The sequence below is a fragment of the Tetrao urogallus genome (genome assembly GCF_951394365.1).
Source record: "Tetrao urogallus genome assembly, chromosome: Z".
Taxonomy (NCBI): domain Eukaryota; kingdom Metazoa; phylum Chordata; class Aves; order Galliformes; family Phasianidae; genus Tetrao; species Tetrao urogallus.
In genome coordinates, this window is record NC_136816.1 from 21,492,398 (window position 1) to 21,517,316 (window position 24,919).

Sequence of the window (24,919 nt, forward strand, 5' to 3'; positions counted from 1 at the left end):
GCATAGTGAGTTTGAGGCAAATGTCCTTAGTGCACAGCCTTAGAGAAGAATGGCCCAAATCAAACGATTGTCTCCTTTGAGTTCCTTTTGACTGATGGCAGGCCCAGCAGGGACTGCTGGTTGGAGAGAATGTTGGCAGAGTTGGGGGTAAGGAGTATCACCCGCTGGTTGGTCCGACGCCATTCGTTGTATAACCTACAGTGATATCTAAATGATACCTGCCGAGAAAGGAGACAGGTGCATTCAGAATCACTTCATTCCTCTAAGGAATTGATGAGGGGTTGGGGAACACACCTTCAAGTGGGACAGAAAGCCTATAAGCAGCCTCACTAGGTAGGATGACATTGACATATATGAAACCATATGGATAGGGGGCTTGTTCCCCAAGCTTCCACAGCAGAGGAGAAGACCAGTTCGTGCCCTACTTTCTGCTGCTACGCAGTTCTCATTCCCTTCTAATGAAATGAAAAACTAGACATCCTGCCTGTCTATCCCAAGAGGAGTAGCCATTTATAACTAGATGAATTTGGGTTTGAGGTTGTTAAGCTGATGATTTCTGTAGCTGACTGGATGGAGAAGGCTTGCGTGCAGACACTAACAGCCTTATGTTCCACCTTGTAATGCTTTGTTGCTAAAAGTATTGAATTCAGGATTGCATAGGTACCACGAGGTGAGTGTGACTGACTTCCAGCATGCCCTGTCTCAGAATCAGTGTCTCAACCAGGGTTGTCTTTTGAATTTTTTTTTTCCTGGTCTCAGGTAACCAATTTCAAACTCAATGCAGCCTGCTAATAGTGGAAGGGAGATGACTGCTGTGAAGATATACTGTATAGATAGTTTAAAGTAGTCTACTGGTCATTTTAGCAACAGCCAAGTGCACGAGTTAGGTCTGTATGCAGTGCTGTACTTAAACAACTATGTCAAACACCAGTTAGTTGGCTTTGGGCTTGTTAGATGAGGTGTGCCAATTGACAAGATGATGCTCCCAAGCTGCAGGCAGGAAGGGACCCAAGCAGCAAGCACAGAAGTGCTATGCAATTTTCACACGCAACTTGTCATTTGTCATTGATTTTTATGCACTTGTGCCACTTCAGTTGGTCACTGCCATTCAGAGGGCAGAGAGCATTATGCAGATACTGCATCTGGTTCCCTGACGTGCAGTGCTGGTGGTGTGGATGGCTACATAGCATAGTGCTTCTGCACTAGCCATCTACATGCCTATGAATGTATCCTTCAAAACCCTTTTAGTTGCAAAAGAGTGTTTTTAGCTAAATAAATAATTTTCCATTCTGTAAAATCATACAGGAACCAAAAAAAAGAAAAAAAACCTATTTTTTTTATTAGGTTCTTATCCTGAGGGAAACCAACAGAGCTTTTGCTTGCTGAGCAGTTACCCAAGGACAGCTCTTCCCACAGATGAATTAATTCCCCACTTCTCCATCTCCTCTGCTCCCCCTGAAGGTAAAGCAGTCTGTGTCTTCACCTCATGTAGGAGCAGCCCATATGTAAGAATATGAGAAATCTCTTTTAAAAAGTCACTGTAGTCACTGTAGTATCAGCAGAAATAATGTGGTAGAGAGAGAGAGAGGAAGCAATTAAAAAAAAAAAAACAAAACCCCTCTACAAAGATGAATGCTATGCAGAGTGCTGTGACTGTCTCAGATAACTGAGTAGGAGTTCAGGCTGAGTTCTCGTATAGCACGATATGTGATTCTTTGAGAAAGAGCAAGATTGTTACTCCAGGCTTTAATTGCTTGTCTGCTTACAGCATTTCACAGAATATCCTGGTTCAGCAGGCTCTTGCCTTGAGGTGGTTTCCCAGTGATGTCAGCTGCTCAATTTCATTAAGAGCATCCAGACCAGTGCTCCTAGCCCAGTGCTGCTACTCTGGGGTGGAACTCAGACACTGCACCAACAATATATGCTCCTACACTGAGCATTGCCACACAGAGGTTCTTTGTTCACCTCCTCAATACTATAGGCAGGGGAAGCATTTGTCTTTCTAATTTGGGTTCACTTAGGCTACCCTTGGTGTTCAACCAGCAGTTACATTACACTGGAATCTACATGGCCAATCCTCTTGCACCCAGTCTTCTCCTTAGTCTCATAGAAAGGTTGGCCAAAGGTTGGCATGGAGAGGCAGAGTGTGGCCCTGAATCCTTAAACAGAAATCAGTTTTTTTCATCTTGGGCAGAGCAGGACTTTTCTTTCTTTGGGGTGTGTGTTGGGGGGCATAGATCAGTTGCAGTAATTAACTGAGGAAAGGTAATAGCATTTTATGGAGGACTTGGCTGTGGCCTCCCTTTCAGTGGAAGGGATCATACAGCTTCTTGGGCGCTAAAAATAACCTCCCCCATTTTCTGTTCACTGGGATACTGTGGTGCTTAAATGACCTAAGTGCCAGCTTTTGTCTACAAGAGAATAAGCTGATTTATGGGAAGTAAAATTAAATATTAGTTTTCTTAATTTTCTCAGGACCTAGAGAAGCGTTATATCACAGGTCATGTGTAATTTATCCAGTAGCTCTCATCATAGCCATAACTAAGCAAGTGGAACTGGATTCTCCCATCTCCTCAGCACTGAGAACTGAAGGGAGGTCTGCACATCTGGCACACATCTGGGCAAACACGGGTGAAGCTTTCCTGCAGGAGCACTGCACCTCAGGCTGCTGAGCACACAGGTGGAGTGTGCCCTCTGCCATTTGTAAGGTAGTTGCTGTAAATCTCTACCTTGCTTTCATAAATCTGCCTTCTGACGAGGTGCATGAATACACCACCACTTGAGCTTGAGTTAATTTACAGACACACATAAATCTCCTCAGAACTCTCCCAGCACTAATGCTGAGAGGGAAATGAGGGCACCTTCAGTACTGTGGACAGCGCCTGAGCATCCTCCCACCGCGTCCCGCTCCACGCTCCACCACTCAGCTGACTGGGTGCTGAGCAGGAGGTCCATGCACCCCACAAAGGCAGGGTGGGGTGCCTGCGCCTACTCGATGGATGCAGTGCTTCACTGCCCATCCATCTCCTGCTGGGCTGTGCGATGGCTCTGATTCAATTACATCTTGCACACCTCAGTGGGCATTAAAGATGTTGTGCCTCGGTTAAACCAGTTGAGGTGTGCCTTTATATCAAGATCACTCTTAGCATACTCTCCAAGCGCTAAGTAACTTCTAAAGTTACACTTCTAAACTTCTAAAGTTAAAGCATACATTTCTCTGTAGGATTCTGAAAGGAGAAACATTCTAAAGTGAATTAGAGGTGATTTTTCATCCCTGTCAAAGCAGTGGCAGTAGATGTTGATAGCTTACATCTGAGATGCTCCTGAAATCTTAATGAGCAAGATCAGATGTGTCCACATGTCACAAGCAATTAAATGAAATTATTATTTGCTTGAGGCATGCAATCCAGAAACTCAGATGGGCTTGAGCAGTGGCCCAGGAGAACCTCATGAAATTCAACAAAGCCAAGTGTATGGTCTGCACCTGGGTCATGGCAATCCCCACTACCAGTAGAACCTGGGTAAGGACTGAGCACAGCCCTGCTGAAAAGACTTGGTAGATAGCAATTGAACATGAGCCAGCAATGGGCCCTCACAGTCCAGAAAGCCAACTGTATCCTGGGCTGCAGCAAAAGAAGCACGGCCAGCAAAGGCAAGGGAGGTGATCCTGCTCCTCTGCTTTGTGCTGGTGAGGCCTCACCTGGAGTACTGCATCCAGGTGTGGAGTCCTCAGTACAGGAAGCGTGGACCTGTTGGAGCACATGCAGAGGAGGGCCACAAAAATGATCCAAGGATGGAACACCTCTCCTAGGAGGAGAGAGCTGAGGCTGTTCAGCCTGGAGAAGAGAAGGCTGCAGGGAGAAGTGATGGCCTTTCAGTTTCAAAAAGGGGGGGCTACAAGGAAGAAGGGGACAGACACTTTAGCAGAGTCTGTCATGACAGGACAAGAGGAAATTTAAAATCCATTTCAGGGAAGACTTTGCGTGTAACGACTGCAACGAGAGATCCTGGCAAAGAGGTAAACCAGAACCAACCCTCAAAACGGCCGCTCGACCCGCCGCGCACAGCCATCTGGTCAGCGCGGCGGGCAGGAGCCGCTCTTGTGCCGCCGCGGGCGCCGACGCTGTGTGGGCGGAGCTGGGAGTGAGGGTAGCCAACCCCCAACTGCCCTCAGGGAGCGCCGCGACCCTGGAAGGCCGCGGACAGGACGCGCGATCGGGGCGAGCTCGTCAGTTAGCGCCGGCAAGTCGTGCGGGGCAGGGTGGGACGGCCGGAAGGAGCCTCCTCTCTTTCTTCACTCCTTCTCTAGGAAGTCTAGGGCATTACCGCCTCTTTCGTCATCGCGGTGAGGAGCCGCCGCAGCAGCCGGGCTCAGGCAGCAGCACAGACTGAGGGGACGCAGCCTCTGGGGGCTCATGCGTGCACCCAGGTGGACAACCCGTGGGATGAGGCGGCAGTCCAAAATACTGACTGTGGAGAGCTCCGTAATCTGGAGGTCTCCCTAGGTCCTGAGGCGGGAGAGGGCTGTCATGGCTGCAGGTGTGCCCTGTTCAAGGAGATGCTTGAGCAGATGGCTGGACTGCCGCAAGAAATCAGCAGCCTGAGGGGCTCCCGGGAATCTCTGAGGGAGACAGATTGGAGCTGAAGGATGTTGTCACTGTTGAAGATTGCCAGGAAGAACCTCGAGCTGTCCCATAGGATCGTGCAAGGACTCCTCAGAGAAGGTCATATTGCCAGTACTACATCCAAAATCTCCAGGGGTAACTGCACCTGCTTCCCTTAACTGCCTGTACACGAATGCATGCGTCGTGGGAAGTAAACAGGATGAGCTGGAGATCTGTGTGCAATTGCAGGGCTGTGATCTCACTACAGTCACCGGGATGTGGTGGGACAGCTCGCATGACTGGAATGCTGTCGTGGAGGCTACAACCTTTTTTGGAAAGACAGGATTGGGAAGTGAAGGTGGAGAAGTTGCCCTTTATATGAGGGATCAACTAGAATGTAATGAGCTCCATCTGGGAGGGAGGAAGAACGTGTGGAGAGCTTGTGGGTGAGAATTAACGGGTGGGCTGGGATGGCTGCCATCATTGTGGGGGTGTACTACAGGTCACCAGATCAGAAAGATGAAGTCTATGTTGTAGCTGGAAGTAGCCTCACAATCCCATGTGCTTGTTCTCATGGTGGAGAACCATCTATATATTTAATCATCTATATATTTGTTAGGTAAGCAACATGGCCAGGCATGTGCAGTCCTGTTGGTTCCTGCAGTGCGTTGAAGATAATTTTCTGACACAGGTGGTGGAGGAGCCAACAAGGCAGGGGGTTCTTCTGGATTTTGTTCTTTTCAAAAGGGGTGGGCTTGTTAGGAATGTGAAGGTTGAGGGCAGCTTGGGATGTAGCCATCATGAGATGGTGGAGTTCAAGATCTTGTGTGGAAGAAGTAAGGCAAAAAGTAGGATTGCTACTCTGGACTTTCAGAGAGCCAACTTTGACCTTTTCCTGAACCTACTTGGAGGTATCTCTTGGGCATCTCATCTCTTGAAGGTAAAGGGGCTTGTGGGAGCTGGGCAACATTTAAACAGCACTTCTTCCAAGCTCAAGATTGGTGCAACCCTAAGAGTAGGAAATCAGGAGACCTGTCTGGATGAGCAAGGAGCTCATGGATAAGATCAAAGGGAAGAAGAAGGTTTATGGAATGTGGAGAAAGGGCCTGGCCTCTTGGGAGGAGTAAAGGAGTGTTGTCAGGGCCTGTAAGACAGCAACATGGAAGGCTAAAGCTCACCTGGAGCTGAAGCTGGCAAATGAGATAAAGGATAACAAGGTTTGTTTGTTTTTTTTTTTTAAAGTATGTTAACAGTAAAAGGAAGACTAGGGATAATGTTGATCCCCTGCTGAATGAGGGAGGTCTCTGGTAATGGGAGATGCTGAGAAGGTGGAAATGCTGAATGCCATCTTTGCTTCAAAGACACCCCCTCAGAACTCCTGGACTCTGGAGGGAAGAGAGAGTCTGGGAAATTGAGAGCTTCCCTCTGGTTGAGGAGGAGATGGCCCAAGAGTGTCTAGGTGGGATCAGTGTGCACAAATCCATGGGCCCTGATGAGATGCATCCATGTGTGCTGAGGAAGCTGGCAGAAGTGACTGCTCAACTGCTCTCTATTATCTTTGGTAGGTCTTGGAGAGCAGGAGAAGTGCCAGAGACTGGAGGATAGCCAGTGTCCCTCTGGTCTTCAAAAAGGGCAAGAAAGAGGATCTGGGAAAACTACAGGCCATTCGGTCTTACCTCTGTCCCTGGAAAGGTGATGGAACAGCTTGTTCTGGATGCCATCTCAAGCAATTGAAAGAGAAAAAGGTCATCAGGAATAGTCAGCATGGATTCACCAAGCGAAAATTGTGCTCAACCAAACTTGTAGCCTTCTGTGATGGTATCACCATGCTGCAGCACCTGCTTTGAATTCCTCCTCATTGCTTCCTCTCTCCCTCTCACTATCCTGCCCAGAGTTTGGGATTTGAGAAGTGCAGACCTCAAATGCACTGCATCTTTCAGAATTTCCAAAGAACTTAATAGACATGGAATGAAGAGATTTCTGAATGTAAACGATGCTTTATGCCATGCTTCACCCACTCTACAGCACTCTAGAGTGGTAGAGGTGTAATTAATTTTCTGCTCTACTCTTTCCCCCATACCCATACTCACTAAGGTCCAAAAGAGGTAAATGGTGAAGAGTGCAACAGTGAGTGCAATGAGGCCGACAGCTTCAAGCCTACTGCTGAAGTGCAGGTGGTCCACAGCTCCCCGCAGGCACAGCCAGCCAGAGACAGTTGCCAGTGGAGTGATGAACAGGAAACACACCATGTCTCCGAAGAGAGTCCGCTTCTCATGCTGGGGACCTGGGTTCCTCAGCCACTGCAGGCAAAGCACAGACAAAGCAAGTGTCAGCCAGCAGTGTGTCTTCTGCAACTCCAGAGCAGCTACTCTTGTTAATACTTTTTGTCCTATTTTAAGATATATGTATGTATATATAAAGCTGCCAGTAACACTAGCAAAGCCATTTTTAACTTGCCCTCAGATATCTGCATGCAAGCAGAGGTGAATGCATACAGGGTTACTTTTATTAAGAGGATATTAATCTTGCAAAACAGAGTGCCTGAAAGTCAATGCCTGAAGTGAAGGCTGATTGAACAGCTATCAGCCCTGCATGCCCCTGTTGCTATAAACAGGATTTCAGAATAGTAGAGGTGAAGGAAGTTCAGCCTGGAACAGTGCACTGAGGCCTTCTAATTTAAAAACCTCATCATTCAAGTCAATGTTTAAACAGGATGACTACTGAGCCATGCAACCTTTGCCACTGTAAGATGCAGGTTACTCTCTGTGACTGCTGCAGCATCCTTGTTTTCCTTTTTCTCTCTACAGATATGCTCAGTACTACCAAAGATAGCAAACATTTATCCTGCAGTGCCACCCAAAAGCCCCAGCCAGCAAAGGGCTATACACCAGTCCTCGGCCTTGCACTGCACTCTGGCTGGTAGTGCTCTCATCCTCTGCTCTCAGTGGAGCAGGAACCATGGCCACTGCAGCCATGATGCTCACCCAGGTGTCCCAACCTGCTGTTTTCAACCCCCACTTCACCTTTTCCCACTTTGCCCACTGCAGGAAAATAAATGCAGCATGTATCTCTTCAGCTGAATATGAGGTAAAACAGCAGCCACAGAAGTGAGTGCATCCAGGAGCAGGTGGCCGTAGACCACACTCAATTTTTCAGCATAACTCAAGAATTCAGAGGAACAAAAACATATACTTTTAAACAAATTTTTGGGAGGCTTTCAAGTCACTTACTTTAAAATAACAGGATCAAAGAATCATAGAATGGCTTGGATTGGAAGGGCCCTTAAAGACTACCCAACCCCATGTCCTTGACAGGGCTGCCCTCCACCAGCTCAGCTGCCCAGGGCCCCACCCTACCTGGCCTTGAGCACCTCCAGGGATGGGGCACCACAGCTTCTCTGGGCAGCTGTGCCAGGGCCTCACCACTGAGTAAAGGATTTACTCCTAATATCTCATCTAAAGTTCCCCTCTTTTAGTTTAAAACCATTCCACCTCATCCTATCTCTATCAGACCGTACAAAAGTTGTTCCCTGTCCTACTTGTAAGCATCTTTCAAGTACTGGAAGGTTGTAATGAGGTCTTCCTGGAGTTTTCTCCAGGCAGAACAAGCTTGGCTCCCGCAGCCTTGTTTCAAAGGAGTGGTGCTCTAGCTCTTTGGTATTCTTCATGGCCTTCCTCTGGACACACTCCAGTAGCTCCACGTTTCTTGTTCTGGGGGCCCCAGGCCTGGATGCAGTACTGCAGATGGGGCTTCACAAGGGCAGAGTAGATGGGGACAATCCCCTCCCTCTCCCTGCTGCTACCCCTCTTCTGTGCAGCCCATGATACTGTTGGCCTTCTGGGCTACAAGCAGACGCTGCTGGCTCATGTCCAGTTTTTCATTTACCAGAAACCTCAGATACTTCACCGTGGGGCTGCTCTCAATGAGTTCTTCTCACAGTCTGTACACATATCTAAAATTGCCCTGATCCAGGTGCAGCACGTTGCTCCAGCCCTTGTTGAACCTCACTGGGTTCCTGTGAGCTCATTTTTTGAGCCTGTCCACGTCCCTTTGTATGTTAGCCCTTCCTGCTATTGTGTCAACTCCACCTTCAGCAAACTTGCTGAGGGGGCACTTGATCCCACTATCTAGTTGTTGATAAAGATGTTGAAGAGCACAAAATCTTAAGTATGAAGAGCTTCATAACTACTTTGTACATCCACAAGCAACTTCAGATGCAAGGCAAGGCACTCTTCCAAGAGGACTGTGCAGTAGCATTCCTTCCTTTCCAAGCAGTGCCAGAGATTTGACATTAATGAGTGCACCTCACGACTGCAGCGGGGCAGGCAGAGGGCAGGAGCAACACACCCAGCTCACCCCTAGGGTGTGTGTAGGGAGGAGAGTTAGGCCCACATACGAGCAGTTTTTATAGTATTTGAACACCATAAAGCCAGGGGGGAAAACCTGCAAACACTTTCCTTGGAGTCTTGTTCCATGTGTTTAAAAAATATACCAAGGGTGCATGCATAACAGTCTCAGGGTATATTCTAGACATTCTAGACATGACTGATTTTGACTTCTTCTTGTTCAATTTCCGTGAATCCCTGTAATGAGAAACTGACAGGAAAATGAGAGGAACTCAACATGCCTGGCAGCAGGGATTCTGCTTTTACAAGCAGCTGTCAGAAGGGTTTGTGACATGCATTTGTTTAAGAGGTAACATGGCAGAAAAATGCTGAGCACCTGCTCTGCATCTCAATCTCCACAGAGCAGCAGCTGCACACCAGTTTTCCAGCATCTGCATACCCCAGTGCCAGGCAGGAAAGAGGCATGGCTGCTCCCCATGCATGCTCAGCATGGTTACATTCATGAGGCCAGTAGAACCCAGGCGGCACAGCTGAACGACAAATGCCATGCATCTACGGAAAGGCGAGGAGAAAGGCAGGAATGTGTCCATGTGGCAAGCATGCAATGCACCCTCAGTATGTTTGTAGATGATGACAAGTTGGGAGGAACTGTCAGTCTGCACGAGGGTAGAAAGGGCCCTCAGAGGAGTCTGGAAAGGCTGGATCAGTGGGTTCAATGGCATGAACCTATAAGCTTTAACAAGACCAAGTGTCCTGCACTTCAGTCACAACAGACTCATACAACACTACAGCCAACAGAACATGGGCCAGCATAATGCTCAGATGGCCAAGAAGGCCTATGGCATCAGGCACATCACCTGCGTAGAATACTGGGATGGTGTCCGGTCTTGTAGAGAGGGGATTAGGAAAACCAAGGAACTGAACTTGGAGAGGGATGTTAAGAGAAACAAGAAGGGATTCTATAAGTAAAATGGTCAGAAGAGTCACACAAAGAGAGTGTACCTCCTTTGGTAAATAAGAAAAGAGAACTGGCTACAACAGATATGGAGAAGGCTGACGTATGAAATGAATGTTTTGCCTTGGTCTTCACTGGCAGACAGGATTCTCATATTTCTCACATTCCTGAAGCTCGCATCCCTGAACTTCTAGGTGGGAACTGGGGGAGTAAATCCCCCTCCTGCTGTAAGGGCAGAGCAAGTCTGAGACTGCCTCAAAAGAGTGAACATATACAAGCCTATGGGGCCAGATGACATTCACCCCGGGGCTCTAAGTGAGCAGGCTGATATGATTGCTGAGCCACTCTACATCATATGCTCTCTGGTTGTGGCTAGTGAGGTCCCTGGGGACTGGAAAAATGGAAATGTCACTCCCATTTACAAGAAAGGGAGGAAGGAGGACCTGTGGAACTACAGGACAGTGAGCCTCACCTCTTTGCCTGGGAAGATCATGGAACAAATCCTCTAAGAAGACATGTTAAGTCACATTAGGGATGAGTGGCCTCTTCATCCATGTAACAGTGATAGGACAAAAAGCAATGTCCTCATGTTGCATCAGGGGAAATTCAGGTTGGATATTAAGAAAAAATTCAACTCAGAAAGAGTGGTGAGGCAGTGGCACAGGCTGCCCAGGCAGGTGGTGGAGTCACTGGCCCTGGAGATGTTCAAGAACTGTGTGGATGTGGCACTGAGGGATGTGTTTAGTGGGCACGTTGGGGATAAATGGGCTGCTGGTTGGACTTTGAGATCTTTGTGGTCTTTCCAGCCTTAATGATTCTATCATTCTATGACTTTTCCAAAGCACACATCTTTCTCATAGTTCTGGAAATAGGAATGCAAACAAGATCTTAGGAGTCTATTCCAACCTTAATGATTCTATTATTATATGATTCACACACATTAGGGCAGATGTTGTTTCCCCAACCCCATTGTGACTTTCACAATGTACAATACAGTGCACTTAAATAAAGACAGCATTTGGTGGTCTGCAGATTATCTTGATTGAAAGGTTGAGCATGCTTCATATCCAATGGCTCCCAGCACCATTTTTGTCTGTCTGACCCATGTGAACAAAGAACGAAAACTAAGTAACTCAGATACAAGAAGAGGCCAGGACAGATGAGTAAATAACAGTTATATAAAATCATTAGGTTATAAATTAAAAACTCAAATTTTTATAGTCCAATTTTAAAAGCTGAAGTAATGTCATATTTTGAAAGTGGAAGTCCAAAGTTCTCAGGGGAACCTGCTTCAGCAGGGATCTGGACCAGGTGATCTCCAGAGGTCCCTTCCCATCCCTATGGTTTGTGATTCCATGAATAGTAATTTCAATGGCTACACAGATTTCAGTCACAGCATGCATTTTAATCTGGAAGTAGCGCACTTGAATTTTCAAACATGCTCCTGTTTAGATTCTAGGTTTCAGTCTTTTGTTTTGAAAATGTGCACTGTCAAGTTACTTCATAGCTAAAAAGCCAAGTCAGCAAATCCTTAGGTGAAAGTAAAATCCATGCAACAGCTCCAGCAAAGTGCTGAGCTGATTAATTGCTCTGGCAGCACAGTTGGGACTGCCGTGTTGGCAAAGAACAAGGCGCATGGCCACTGCACTGTGGCACTCCGAAACCCTTCCTATTAAAATGTGTCAATGCACTCGATTATATCTGCAATAATTTCAATTTTTGAAAAACAGATGGTCTGTAAAAAGGGTCACGTTTGAAGCTAAACACTGGCCCAGCTGGCAGTCAGCGCCATCACCAAGTGCCATCTTGAAGTGAACATCCACTACTGTTCTAGATATGCAGGCGGAGAGCCAGAGCAAGAAGGCACAGTGATGGCAGCAATGGTACATGGCAACATCCCTTGGCAGACAGCCTCTTGCTAAGAAGCATGCTGAAGACCGCAGGAGTGGGGAAAGTTCCCTGATCTGGTCTCCTGCAGTCAAGAAAAGATTCTGCTTTGGCTGGAACAGAGAAGGAGCATAGAAGGGACTGAGAGCCTTTGTCGTAAGAGCAGACTTCAGAGGTTTTCTCAATTACCCCAGCAAAATCATGTCTGTAGGTATGGCTATCTCAGGGGTGGCCAGGAAAACAGGAGAACTGATGAGGGATGTCAGTGAAGGAGGTGGGCTACTTAAGCTAACGGACAATGCTGGCATAAGAACAAATGGCTAATGATTGGTCATAAATACATCTAGGGTAAGAAACTGAAAAAACTTTCCAGCTTTCAGATGTTCTAGCTCTGGAACAGCCTCCTAGGAATCTGCAGATCATGAAGGAAGCTGTTCATCTTTTGAAAAGGATATCAGAGGTACTGCATTTGTCAAAAGGAACCACCGCTAGCACATCCAAAGTACCTTCACCTCACACACATAGTGCACACAGAGGACCTGCTGCAGTTACATCACCAGGCAGTGTTGAATTTGATTGACTGCTTATCCCAGAAAGACAAAACATAGCTCCTGACCCTCATCAGAGCATCTCCTTGCTTCTTTCAGCTGAATGCCAACTCCAGCTCTTCAGAGCTTGATGTGGATTTGCAGCAATTCCTGGAAGACTTCTGGCCTGTAAGCCAATTACTGGCTTCCCAAACTTCACTTAGGCTTAAAACTGCACACAAAGCCAGATCTATCCCAGAACCCTTTTAATACACATGTACTAAGATGTGGCAGAAGCTTTCCATCTGAAGAAGGAATTAACAAGGGAACAAGTAATTAAGAAGGAATTAACTGAGGGCACATTCGAGAGGCTCTGCCTTGGCATTTATTGACCCAACTACAACAAGCTGTTGTAGTTTCTCAAACTAACTCAAAGCTTTCTCAAAGCACCTCCAGGAGTCGGAGGTATTTTACCAAGGTCCCAGTTCTAGGACAATTCACTCATCAGTCTGACTCCAATTGAATGACACACAAAAGCTAAAGTATTTGCTTTAGTGTTTTCTGTCTCAGATTCTAAGGCCACTCACAGTTTCTAGTGGGAAGCCCTTTTTTTGTTCAATACATTCTGCTTGGAAAATTGATTTCACATAAATACTGCTTGAGTTGTATCAACAGCAAGGGAGATTCTGCAGAATATGATGAAAATCCTCCACCCTTTTAGTTAAAGATATTTACAGTGTTATCATATCTGAGGCTTGGGGAGAAGACAGGAAGGAATTGTTTCTCTTTGAGCCAAAAATAGCTTATTACACATCAAACATGCCAGTTCATTCCATTCTTTTAATGCCAATGGCTTCACAGTGAATCTCAGTGGAAGCAGCCTACATGCAAGCAGAACTAAGAACAATTATTGTCATCTCTGGTGTCACTCTGGCGGTGCCCAATGGGAGGGTTTTCTTTTGGGCTTTAAGCCAAGGAAGGTCAATACTACCTGGTTTTAAGCACTGGTTGTAAGCACTTCTCTTAGATGAAGGATATTCAGACTGGATATTAGGAAAAATTATTCTCTGAAAGAGTGGTGCTGCAGTGGCACAGGCTGCACAGGGAGGTGGTACAGTCACCGTCCCTGGAGGTGTCCAAGAACCCTGTGAATGTGGCACTGAGGGACGTCGGTGGTGGGCACGGTGGGGCTGGGATGATGGTTGGATTTGAAGATCTTGGAGATCTCTTCCAACCTTAATGATTCTATGATATTTCTAAATACTCAGATGACCAGTTATGTACAAGAAATATACAGTAATTTAATTTAAATAGGTAGGTAGTTCTGTTCAAATACTTTTTTACTTGAAAATTTTTGTAACTTAAAATTTCTCTCAGCCCAGATTGATACCTGTATTTGTTTCCAGTGTAATTAAACATTTTGGTTCACTCAAAACTTTCTTAGGTAAATGTTTTACCAAGGAAAACAAACATTTCTCAACTGAAAAAAAGAATTTCTATTTCAGGTATTTTTCCTTCTTAGGTCAACTATCAATTACTGGTGCAACACTACTGTCTTCAGTGGGCTGCTCTTGGAAGAGCCATGGTGATAGCCAGTATAGATGCTCCTTCAATCCTAGAAACAGAGTTTCTAGCTATGTAACAGCTGAAAACTGAAGATTTGAGCTCTGTAGTTTGCTGTGCCAACATTATGGCCTGTTCATACTTGTGTCAGCACTTAACCCTCATTTTAACTAAAGTTTTAGGGAATATTTTCATTGCTGATGTATGAACGAGCCAAAGATACTTTTCTGAAATAACAAAACAATCTCATTTGCATGTTTTCATGTACAAAGAGAATAAGAGGTTTATTATAAGGGTGGTATAGGATACAATTTAAATTATTGTGTTTTGAAATAAACAAACAAACAAACCTGAACATAAGCAACAGTGCAGACAGGAACCAACCCTGGGCTAGAAGTAAGCATGAAGTCTGCTTCATGCTTGTACTGCAGGCTGTAGCTATCACAACACAGCAGATTCCGCCACTTGGATCTTTCAGCCTGACAGCTGGAAAGCAGGAGTGTGATACACAGTGCTTCACCAAGCTGTGATAATACAAGTGGCTGGCAGATGTGGTGTTCATTTTCTGGATTATACAACGTTAATATCTAAAAACAGGATTACTAATTTTATGATAGCAAAAACAAACAACAGAGCATGCTAAGCTCACTAAAGCAGTGACGTTTCTTGGAGGTCCAATTAAACAATATTGAATCTTGTAACATTACTGCTGTTCAGTTTTCCTATTACAGACTTCTAATTCATTAAATTATATTTCACATGATACTTCTAACAAGTAAAAGATTCCAAGATGTGTCAAGAAGAAAAATTATGTGATACTGGAGAGAAGCAGTATTTCATTTTATCTGCATGTTTTGTAAAGCCACCGTTGCATTTTTGTGTGAATGTCCTCCCAAAAAAACCAAAGCAATCAAGAAAATCAATCAACAAAAATTATGGTTTTAGATTTTAAATCCAAAATGAAGCAGATTCGCTATTTGCAACACATATTGTAGAACACTGCAAATACCATGATCCAGTCAATAAAAGTTTGATAGCCCTCCCAGAAGTCAGATACATTGAAACGTTCTGTCTTAGCAATTTTCTCAGTAGAAGCAGCAGCCTTTGACTGGCTCCTGTGGGCAGTATCTGCTACCTGCAGGTAGGAAATGCTGACTGCAGGACAGAAATGATAACCTGGTGGCCCAGAACTGCATTACAGAATTATTAACGTTGGAAAAAACCTCTAACATGTTCAAATCCAGCCTCCAGCTCATCTCACCATGCCACCACCCCTCAGTGCCACATCCACACGGTTCTTGAACACCTCCAGTGATGGTGACTGCATCGCTTCCCTAGGCAGCCTGTGCCACTGCCTCACCACTCTTTCTGAGAAGAACTTTTTCCTAATATCCAACCTGAACCTCCTCTGGTGTAACTTAAGGCCATTCTTTCTCATCCTATCACTGTTACTTGGAAGAAAAGGCCGACTCCCACCTGGCCACAACCTCTTTTCAGGGAGTTGCAAAGAGCAGCAAGGTCTCCTCTGAGCCTCCTCTTCTTCAGAGAGTCAAGAACCACTGCAAAGCTTTTCTGCAATAAAAACTAACAATTTTGTTTATTTTACAGGACTACGAGCAGCTTGTTTTGATCTCTGGACTCTCCCACTAGAAATGAATACAGCAGGGCATTCTAAGGGCAGGAATGCAGTCTTGAACAGGTCATGTTTTCAAAACTCTATGTTTCACAAGGTTAATTGTTATTTCTTTTTGTAACACTTTAACTCAAACACACTTCTACCAGAAGGCTGCATGGCTGCTTCAAATTCTGCCCATATGGCTTGGACCTTAAGGGCGCATTTAAGCAGCTGAGAACAAGTAGATATAACAGCATCTCCCCCACTTTGCCCTTCCTATTTGGTATTTTTGGGATCAAGAAGGGAGTCAGGACATATATATGTATGTATGCCTGTCTGACAGAGAGGCCCCTGTGACACCTTCGAGATCTTCAAGCACTCTTTTCTCCAAAGCGCTGTCCCTTTACCCATTCATTTAAGGCTGTAATTTGCTTGCTCTTTTTTCCAACTATTTATATTAGTAGATCATGAGCACTTTCCTGTTGCCAGTGCTTCATCAGTACTCTGTTCCCATTTTTAAAACATGCTACAGCAATTCCAAGTGCACCCCCTATTCCCCGCAGAAGCAGGCAAAAGAGCTCAACCTGTTTTGCACAACCATGCTGCACCGAAAGCTAGGGCTCCTCTGTGTTCTGAGATTTATGGAACATTTCATAAAGTCATAGAATATCCTGACTGGAAGAGACCCATAAGGATCACTGAGTCCAACTCCTAGTGGTGACTACGCCGAGTCACCATTTTCCTTCTGATTTGGAGAGCAATTCCTCTACCAACAGCATGCAACAAATCAATTGTTAATGATTTGCTTCACTGAGCAGAAGAAAAATAAATAAAAAGAAATACAACAGATAAAAAAGTATGATTCAGAGCCTTACACAAAAAATAAACTCATGTTTCGGCAAAGATCCTGGAAGTTTTAAATGAGAATGCATGCTTTACTTAACTGCTTCCTCTCTTTCTTATCTAGTATGAGCTCTAGAGACAGAAATAGATGGGTGAAAAACTATAGTTCATTTCTACTCAGTATTGCAATGTTTATCCTGACTATTCTTTCTCCTAGTCATGCTGCTGATATTTATGTTGTTAATGAAGTGATTTTTGTTTGCTTGTTTGCTTGCAGAAATAATAATAATAAAAAAGAATGAACTGACAGATACCAAATCCTGATTGGTTTAAAACATGTAAATAACTTATAAGCAATACTAGCTTGTTTTAGAAGTTCTTATGCCACACTGATGGTGCATCTGGTTGTTTTCTAACGTTTTGTTGGACTTAAGTACATTGTAGTGCCATGTTTTGGACATATTTCTGGAGGAAGGTCATGGGAAGCAATACAGTTGCAATGTAGAAATCAAAGCCAAGATGATACCTAATACTCATACAAAGTTTGTCAAACCTTCCTGCTTAAACACAGCAAAAACATCCATGTGACTGTGGTCACACATTTCCAGGGTCACAAGAACCATAAACTGGCTTTACTGAAAAAATAATCCTACTTAAACGTGAAAGGTCCAAAAAAATCACTTGCAGATTGACTCCACTTTATTTGTTCTTGTCTGTCACAAGCAATATCAGGTCTACATGTACCAACCCAAATTATCAGACTCACCTTTCCTCCACCAACTAGAGTTTCTGCTGCTTCAGCCTAGAGGTTCTGGGCTGGTTGTGACAAGGCTCCCTCTGGCAGTGGGGGACAAACACAGCAGCATTTTTTCCCTTTGAGATGAGGCACCCTTAGGCACATGCCGCGCATCACATCTCCATGTCCACCTTCTCATGCTGTACACTCCTTGTATCCAGCAAACTGTAGAGAGGTGCTGCACATCTAATATGTGTCAGGAAAGGGGGGATCAGTATCATAGCATACTTTTTGAATTGGATTTTCCAATATGGTAAGCCCTCAGACTGAGGAAAATGCGCATATACTGGTAATGTGTTAATAGACAGTGCATAAGGGATTACTGGCAGACAGACTGTAGTGAAATGAGTAATTCCAGACAACCTGGAGAAGCTCTGAAATCAAGGGAAATGCCTAGATTTGCTATGCTGACGCTTGCCAAGTGCCTCAACAGCAACATACTATCTCTAGCAAAAATGTCACTTCACATTGCAGCTTCAAGGATACCACAGGCAGTTCATGCTAAAGCACATTATTTCTGACTGATGTTGATTATTTCAGCTTTCTCACAGAGTTTGCCGGGTGACACCTGTAAGAAAGGAACAAGTTGGAGACCATCTCATGAGACTGAATGTGTACAACTCCATTGGGCCCAATGACATGCCTAGCCACTCTGCAACGTCTTTGGAAAGTCGTGGCACTCTGGTGCCATGGTAAACATAACTTCCATTTTTAACAAAGATGGAAAGGAAAGCCTACGAAACTACAAGCTGGACAGCCTCACCTCTGTACCTGGGAAGATCATGGAGCAGATCCTCCTGGCAGAAAATTAAGGCACATGAGGGACAAGGAGGTGATGTGAGACGAACAGCACAGTTTCAGCAAGGACAGATCATGCCTTGCGAATTCAGTGGCCTTCAACAATGAAGTGATGGCTTCCATAAACAGAGAAAGAGCAACTGATGTCATCTAAATGGACTTCTTCAAGGTCTTTGATAAGACTCCACACCCCCACTCTCATCCCTAAATTGGAAATACACAGATTTGAAGAGTTGAATATTCACTGGATAAGTAATTGGCTGGATAGTTGCAGCCAGAGTGCTGTGGTCCATATCTCTACATCCAGGAGTGGCCAGTGACAAACAGTGTCTCCCAGGCATCCGTCTTGGGACTGGTGTTTTTCCATGTCTTTACCAATGACACAGACAGTGGGATCAAGTGTATTCTCAACAAGTTTGCAGATGATTCCAAGCTCAGTGGTGCAATTGATACAACAGAAGGAAGGGATGCCATCCGAAGAGACCAAGACAAGCTTCAAAAGTGGGCCCAGGTGAACCTAATGATGTTCAACAAGGCACGGTGCAAGGTTTTCTGTTTGGGCTGGGGCAACACCAAATATGCATACAGACTGGGAGAAGAACTATTTGAGAGCAGACCTATGGGGAAAGAGTTGGAGGTCCTGGTGGATGAAAAGCTGGACATGAGCCAGCAGTGTCTGCTTGCAGCCCAGAAGGCCAACAGTATCCTGAGCTGCATCAAAAGAGTGGTGGCAGCAGATAGACAGAGGGGATTGTCCCCATCTATTCTGCCCTTGTGAGGCTCCATCTGCAGTACTGCATCCAGGCCTGGGGCCCCCAGAACAAGAAACATGTGGAGCTGCTGGAGTGAGTCCAGAAGAGGGCCATGCCCAAAGGACATAAAGTCCTTTTCAGTGGTTTGTAATTTTCTATTTGCAGCCTCTTGTGACCCAGTTTGAAAGAGCAGGAGCGGATAGTAGTCCTCCAGGTTTACCATACCTGATACCCAGTTCCTGATGTCCCAAATGTACTGAAAAAGCACTTTTACTATCATATTCCATCTCTTTACTTTATTGCAACTATATACCAAGTTATCTCCAGTACAGCTGCTGTGAACAAGTTCATAAGTAGCTGTGAAATGAAAGTCCAAGGCAGAGGAGCATCAGCCCATCCACTGAGCCAAAATCCCTGCAGAAGCAGGGACATGTGGAGGGAGTGCGACAGCTCCAGGTTAGCTGTCAATCCCTATCACTCCACACCTTCTGCACACAAACCACTTGTATAACTAACCCTGTGAAGTGCCTAGCAGCAAGCAGTTCTCAACAGTGACTGTAAAATCACACAGGGCAGCACTTCTGACACAAAGGAGACCAAAGATATGGAGACAAAGAAGAATGCAAAGAAGAACAATGCTTTCTGCCAAACAAGCTTTGATAAATACCCATGGAGATGAAATGCTTGCATATCCCTGGTGCATACTTCTTTCACTTGTTGAAGAACAACACACAGAGCACTTCTCCCAGTGCAAAAGGCAAAAATCAGAGTGTGGTAAACAGGTATCAAAACCAACATAAAATTTGTTTTCCTCCTGTATTACTCTGTATGTCCCAGCATCAGAGAAAAACACAGGACCACAGCCTTCATATGTTACCACCCAGAACCATGGCATGATGCCTTGAGGTAGAAAAGGTGGAGAGCAACTCGCACTCCTTGAAGACTGAATAAATATCGTCCCAATCACATAGTTAAGAAACACAATTCTTCTAAGGACAAGAATCTGAGCTGAGAGAATGTACATCAAGAATGCCCAAAACTTCACAAACACAGTGTTGAGAGGATTGACTTTCCTGACTCCAGCACACTGCACATTCACAGAGAAGTGTTTCTCAACCAAACAGAAGCCTGCAGGGCATAACAGCTAAAGAAAAGTCTCCTATGACAAATACATACACCTTGGAACTCAATTGACCAGATAGAAACTTAGGATGGAGAAAAGATATAACAAATGAAAGACAAAACGAAGGTCAAAATCAAATTTCTTTTGCCATAACTTACAACAAAAAAATCCAGAAAAAAAGAAGGCTGCTGCTCATAATGTAAGCTGGGAGGAGAAAGCAAAGGTGAGATTCCTGCATTTCTGCATCCTGTGCAAATTAATGCAGGACACAGCTGTAGAGACATTGCCTTAATCTGAGCTGAAGGTCTCCTATTCAAGGGCACACATCCTTAGCATGAACGTAAGCAGTTGCCAAAAAGAAGGCAAAAAGCCAACTCACAATAAATTTTCATGGAGTAGTTGCTCTCATTTAATAATATACTAATGACAAACTGACACTGTGGCCGAGGGAGAAACTGAATGGGTCCACTAAACTGCTCTGACTAAATAACTAACTGCAGCACGAAATGTTCTGCTGCTTCCATAATAACATACACAGGGGAGGAAGGAAGACGGCCGAACAGGCAGCCATGCCACCTTCTGCTCACTTCATTTCAAGCCCACTACTAATGCAGCATCTCCTGGGTGCTAACAGCATGAAAGCTTGTTGGGTATGACATTTCTGTGTAGAGCAACTAAGTAAATCAATTTGTTTCCTTCGAGATCTTCTTCACACACTTACGGCTATGCCCCATTAGAAGCAGCAATCAAACTAGTGAGAGGAATTTTTTCCTTTTTTTGTCCCTTGTAGGAAAGTGAATGATATTTCTTTCAATAGACAGAGGCAACTCTTTTTTTTTCCCTGAAGAAAAATCTCTAAGAGAAAATATTAATATGATGATTGATTGCTTCAAGCATTTTTGTCGTGGTTGTTACTGACCAATAAATGGGATATAGTCTCTACATGAGACAGGACCTGATGAGGAATTACTAGATATGCTTATCTTGGCTACACTCTATAAATGACCTTATGAGTACCTCAATCCCTCCTGACCTCCCAAAATGCATTCATAAACTCATCATTCATCTCCACTAAGAGGACCATTTACCACTTCCATTATCTAGTTCCAAAGAACCTTTGGAGAACTAATTATTCTACTAAATGAAGAGAACTTTGACTCTGGTTGTGTCTCACACTGTCAGCTGTGCCAGCACTTTGTGAGTGAAAAACAGCTTGGAGAGTTGACGGTACTTGCCTTATTTGTCATCCCATCACCCAAACATACACGCACAGCTCTTATCCACACATAATGGAATAAGAAGCAGGTGGTCACTCTGGCTTGCCATTAGTCCAAGATTTAGAGCAGGTTTTTGTGAAATTTTGTCTGATCTATCTGATAATCATCTCTCCATGTTACTGTTACTTTAGGTAACACAGGGAGGCAGGTAAGATGGTGCTGGAGGGCATAGGTAGTGAGAGGACCTGGAAACCTGAACCTGGTTTAGCTGCAATGTGCAGCTAAATGTTGGGAACTTTTCAGATTGGCTGTAATTATTTGACTGGGGAGGTTTGGGAAATACAAAGCACTGTGTGAAATAGATTAATGCAAACTTTGAGTGCAAACTTAAATCACAGCAACAGAAATCAAGAAGTCTGGTTGACATCTTTCTGCTTAGGTTTGTCTCCTTGCAAACAGCCCATCTCAGTCACTTTATGTCTTTGATGCTCTCAGCTTTGAAAGAGTAAGTTTGATTCCCTTCTAAATCAGAAACACACTCCTTCTGTAAGACTGCAAAGGAATGTAAGAGAATCAGTTGCTGCTTTATTACAAGCCTTTCTGCAACTGCCAAAAACTGCATTAAAATACTGTGGTCTGGATGTGGTGGCTGAGAAGCAAGAAAAGACTGGATAGTAAAGAGAAAAACTTCAGTGAGCAACGTGTGCCATATTTCAGAGATGTCCCTGTCCCTCCCACTTGTCTCCAGCTGAGGAAAAAAAAGGCAGCTTTTAAGTTGTTACTGTATGTGTGATATACATCATATCATATATCATATCATAATAATACCATTGACTTTTAGCATGAAGAGGCTTGCTTCTTTGTGTCTCTGAGATAAGTCATGCTCTGTTTGTAAAAAGCAAGGCTCAGGAGCAGCCACTGTAATGGAACAGCTTAATAAAGACAGACTCTAAAATCAAACTGCTTGTTTACATCCTCTCAGGACTGCTTATCTTTCTTTTTAGAAGAACAGTTCAGGATGGCAACATCCTTGCACCAAAACCACACCAACAAGGAAGCAAAAGGAGTTCAAGCCCAGCTCAGGGCATCTGGCTGTAAGAAAAGCTCCCACATCTCTGTTTTTGTGGATCCTAAGGAAGAATGAAGATCTTCTCGGATTCAGACACAAGTGGGAACACCTAACTTCACCCAGCCTGGAGCAGCTTTGGTGGTCTTCAATGAGAACTGCTCCCTCACCACTGCCCATGCTCTGACCCAAATCCCACCTGTCAGCGTTTTCCTGTATCCTCCTACTTGGGAACAAGGGCAAAACAGAACTCCTCTCCCTCATTTTCAACAGCATAACTACTACCTTTTCTGCTGTAGTTTGTGGTAATAAGGTAAGCAAAAAGGACACTTTGCCCTCAGCACAAACTTTAGCATGCAAGTACTTGCGTCACCACCACTACGGTCACTTCACATCGTTTCTAAAAATAGTTATTATTTGTAATTCACTTTTAATTTCAGTGTAAATCATATATTTTTTTTTCCTCCAAAAGAAAACAGAGAAAGAAAAAAATCATTAACATGGTAGAGATAATTATTTGGGCTTTTTTCCCCCTCTTTTCCTGGAGATGAAAAAAAAATCTGGCAAGCTTCATGCAGCCACTAAAACATCTATTGTTCACTGAAACTGCCTTTAATTGATAAGGGAAGAACAATTACCAATTCGTGGTCTGGTCTGGTACCCAGACAAGAGGAGGCCAAAAGGTCATTCCAGAGTGGCTGAAAATGCCAGACACTGCACAAAAACAATTACTTCTTTTGGGCTCAATACTGAAGCCAGGTTCCTCCTTGATTTGTATTGTCTTCCTCAGAAGCAAGGAGAAAATAGTTCTTGACATATCAAATATTCTGAATATATCTAGCAGAAACTACCACATATCTGTGACACACCTCTCACCATCACCACCCTGGCTGCTGTACTCTGTACTCACACAAACTGCTCCCCAAACCTTCACTTAAGTTTATAGCAAAGCAAAATCATCAGTCAGGCTCTGCTGCTCATGCCCTTTCCTTAAGCTCCTGCCCTCACCCTGCAGAGCCTCAGGCTTCCAGCTTGCTCTTGCTTCAACAGAGCATCTCTGTGATGCCCACATAAAGCAGACGCGATGTGCTCATTAGGGCTGAGCTTGGGAGGATGTGCCCCTCATACTGACCTCTACCAGCGGCCTGGGTTTGCGCTCCACTGCAAACCTGAAGTGGCAGAGCTCGCAGAAGCTAGTGTTGGACGAGGACAACCAGTGCTCCAGACAGCTGCGGTGGATGGTCCCCAGCGTCCCCATACACTCGCAAGGAGAAAGCAGGTCTTCCTGACTGCTGCCCTCGTGGCAGATCCTGCACATCGGGCGGTCATTGAAGGGACTGCTGCGGGAGGAGAGACACACTGCTGGTCAGCACATAGCCCCGCAGCCAGGGACACCAATTCACAACGCAGGAAATGTTTGCGAGGTGCATGCTTTGCTCTGTGGTCAGTGCAGCAGGCTGCCAGGCTACAGCCACAGCCATGTGCATAAACTTAATTACAGGGTCTGTTCTGTGGGTGTTAAAAAGGGGAGAAAACAAACATACAGCTCTGGCAGGTGAAAGGGTCATGAGGGAATAGCTTAATTTGCTGTGAAAACACAGTCCCCCACCAGATGCCCAAGAGTAGATAAGAGCAGCCTGGGAAGGGAATGCCATGTCCAGCACTTTCCTCCCGCAGCCAATTCTCCTGCATTCTCTCTCAGCATCCTAGAGAAGCTGTGGGTGCCCCATCCCTGGAGGCACTCAGGGCCAGGTTGAATGGGATCCCGGGCAGCCTCGTCTAGTGGGTGGTGGCCCTGCCGATTGGATGGGCTTAAGGGTCACTTTCAGCTAAAGCCATTCTGTGATTCTGTGATTCTACGTGCAAAGGGTGATCCTCCTTCTAGAGAAAGCCTGGAGAATCCGAACTTAACCAACTTTATTACCGAAGAATCTCTCTTCAGGGTGCACGGCGGTTTCCCCACTCCCGGGCTCGCTCCGCCGCAACTGCTGGCGGTGCCTGGCGCGGCTCCTCACGGCAGCGGGGCGAAGAAGACAGCGGGGTGCACCGAAGCGGGGCGGAGTGCATAGCTCCGCGCCCTCCCGCTTCCCACGGGGACGTGCAGAACCACCGGGTTTGAAAAAGTTATTGCAAATAAAGGGGGAACAGCCCTTTCGGGCCTCCGGGTCACTCACGCGGCGGGGGTGAGCAACCCCACAGCGGCCAGACGAAGGGTCGCGTCCCGCCGAAGCCCAGGGCTAGCCCCGTCCGACGCATCTTTCCAGCTCCGCGCAGCGCAGCCGCGACCCCGCTCCCCGCCTGCACCCCGCCGCTCGCTCCCCGCGTTCCCTACCTCTGCGTGGCGAGAGTCCGCACCACGGAGGAGAGCAGCTGCCCGTCCTTGGCCGCCACCTGCATGACATACCGCGGCCGCCCGCCGCCCGGGCCAGCCGGGCCGCCGCGGGGCGGGCTCTTGCGGCGCGGCGCGGCGGGGAGCGGCGGGGCGGCGGGCGGCGGGCTGCCGCGGCCGTTCGTCATAGCGGAGGGCGGCCGCCGCGCCGGGCGCACATCTGCGGAGGGAGCGGGGGGCGGCGGTCACGCCACGTCCCCGCCCGCCGCTCTCCGCCGCGCTGACCCCCGACCCCGCCGAACCGCAGCCGGCAGCGAGCGTGATCTCGGCTTTGTTCTTTACCTTTGTGCTCAGGGGGCTGAGCCCTTTTCTTTCTTCTCCCCACCCGAGCGCTGCAAGGAGCGCACAACCTCTGCCGTGCGTGCCCTGCACCTGGAGGCTGTCCCGACCTCGCTGGGAGCCGTGAGAGGAGGGGAAGCTGTGCGAGGAGAAGCGGCC

General features: G+C 45.9%; 1 protein-coding gene across 1 annotated transcript; it reads right to left on the minus strand.

Annotated features, from left to right (window-relative positions):
- Positions 1–59: 59 nt before the first annotated feature.
- On the minus strand, positions 60–24,609 carry MARCHF3 (membrane associated ring-CH-type finger 3; the record flags this gene model as incomplete). Its single annotated transcript, XM_079548742.1, has 4 exons — positions 60–218; positions 6,695–6,904; positions 23,225–23,432; positions 24,425–24,609. The coding sequence occupies 4 exons, from the start codon at positions 24,607–24,609 to the stop codon at positions 60–62; spliced, it is 762 nt and encodes a 253-aa protein (XP_079404868.1).
- Positions 24,610–24,919: the final 310 nt, after the last annotated feature.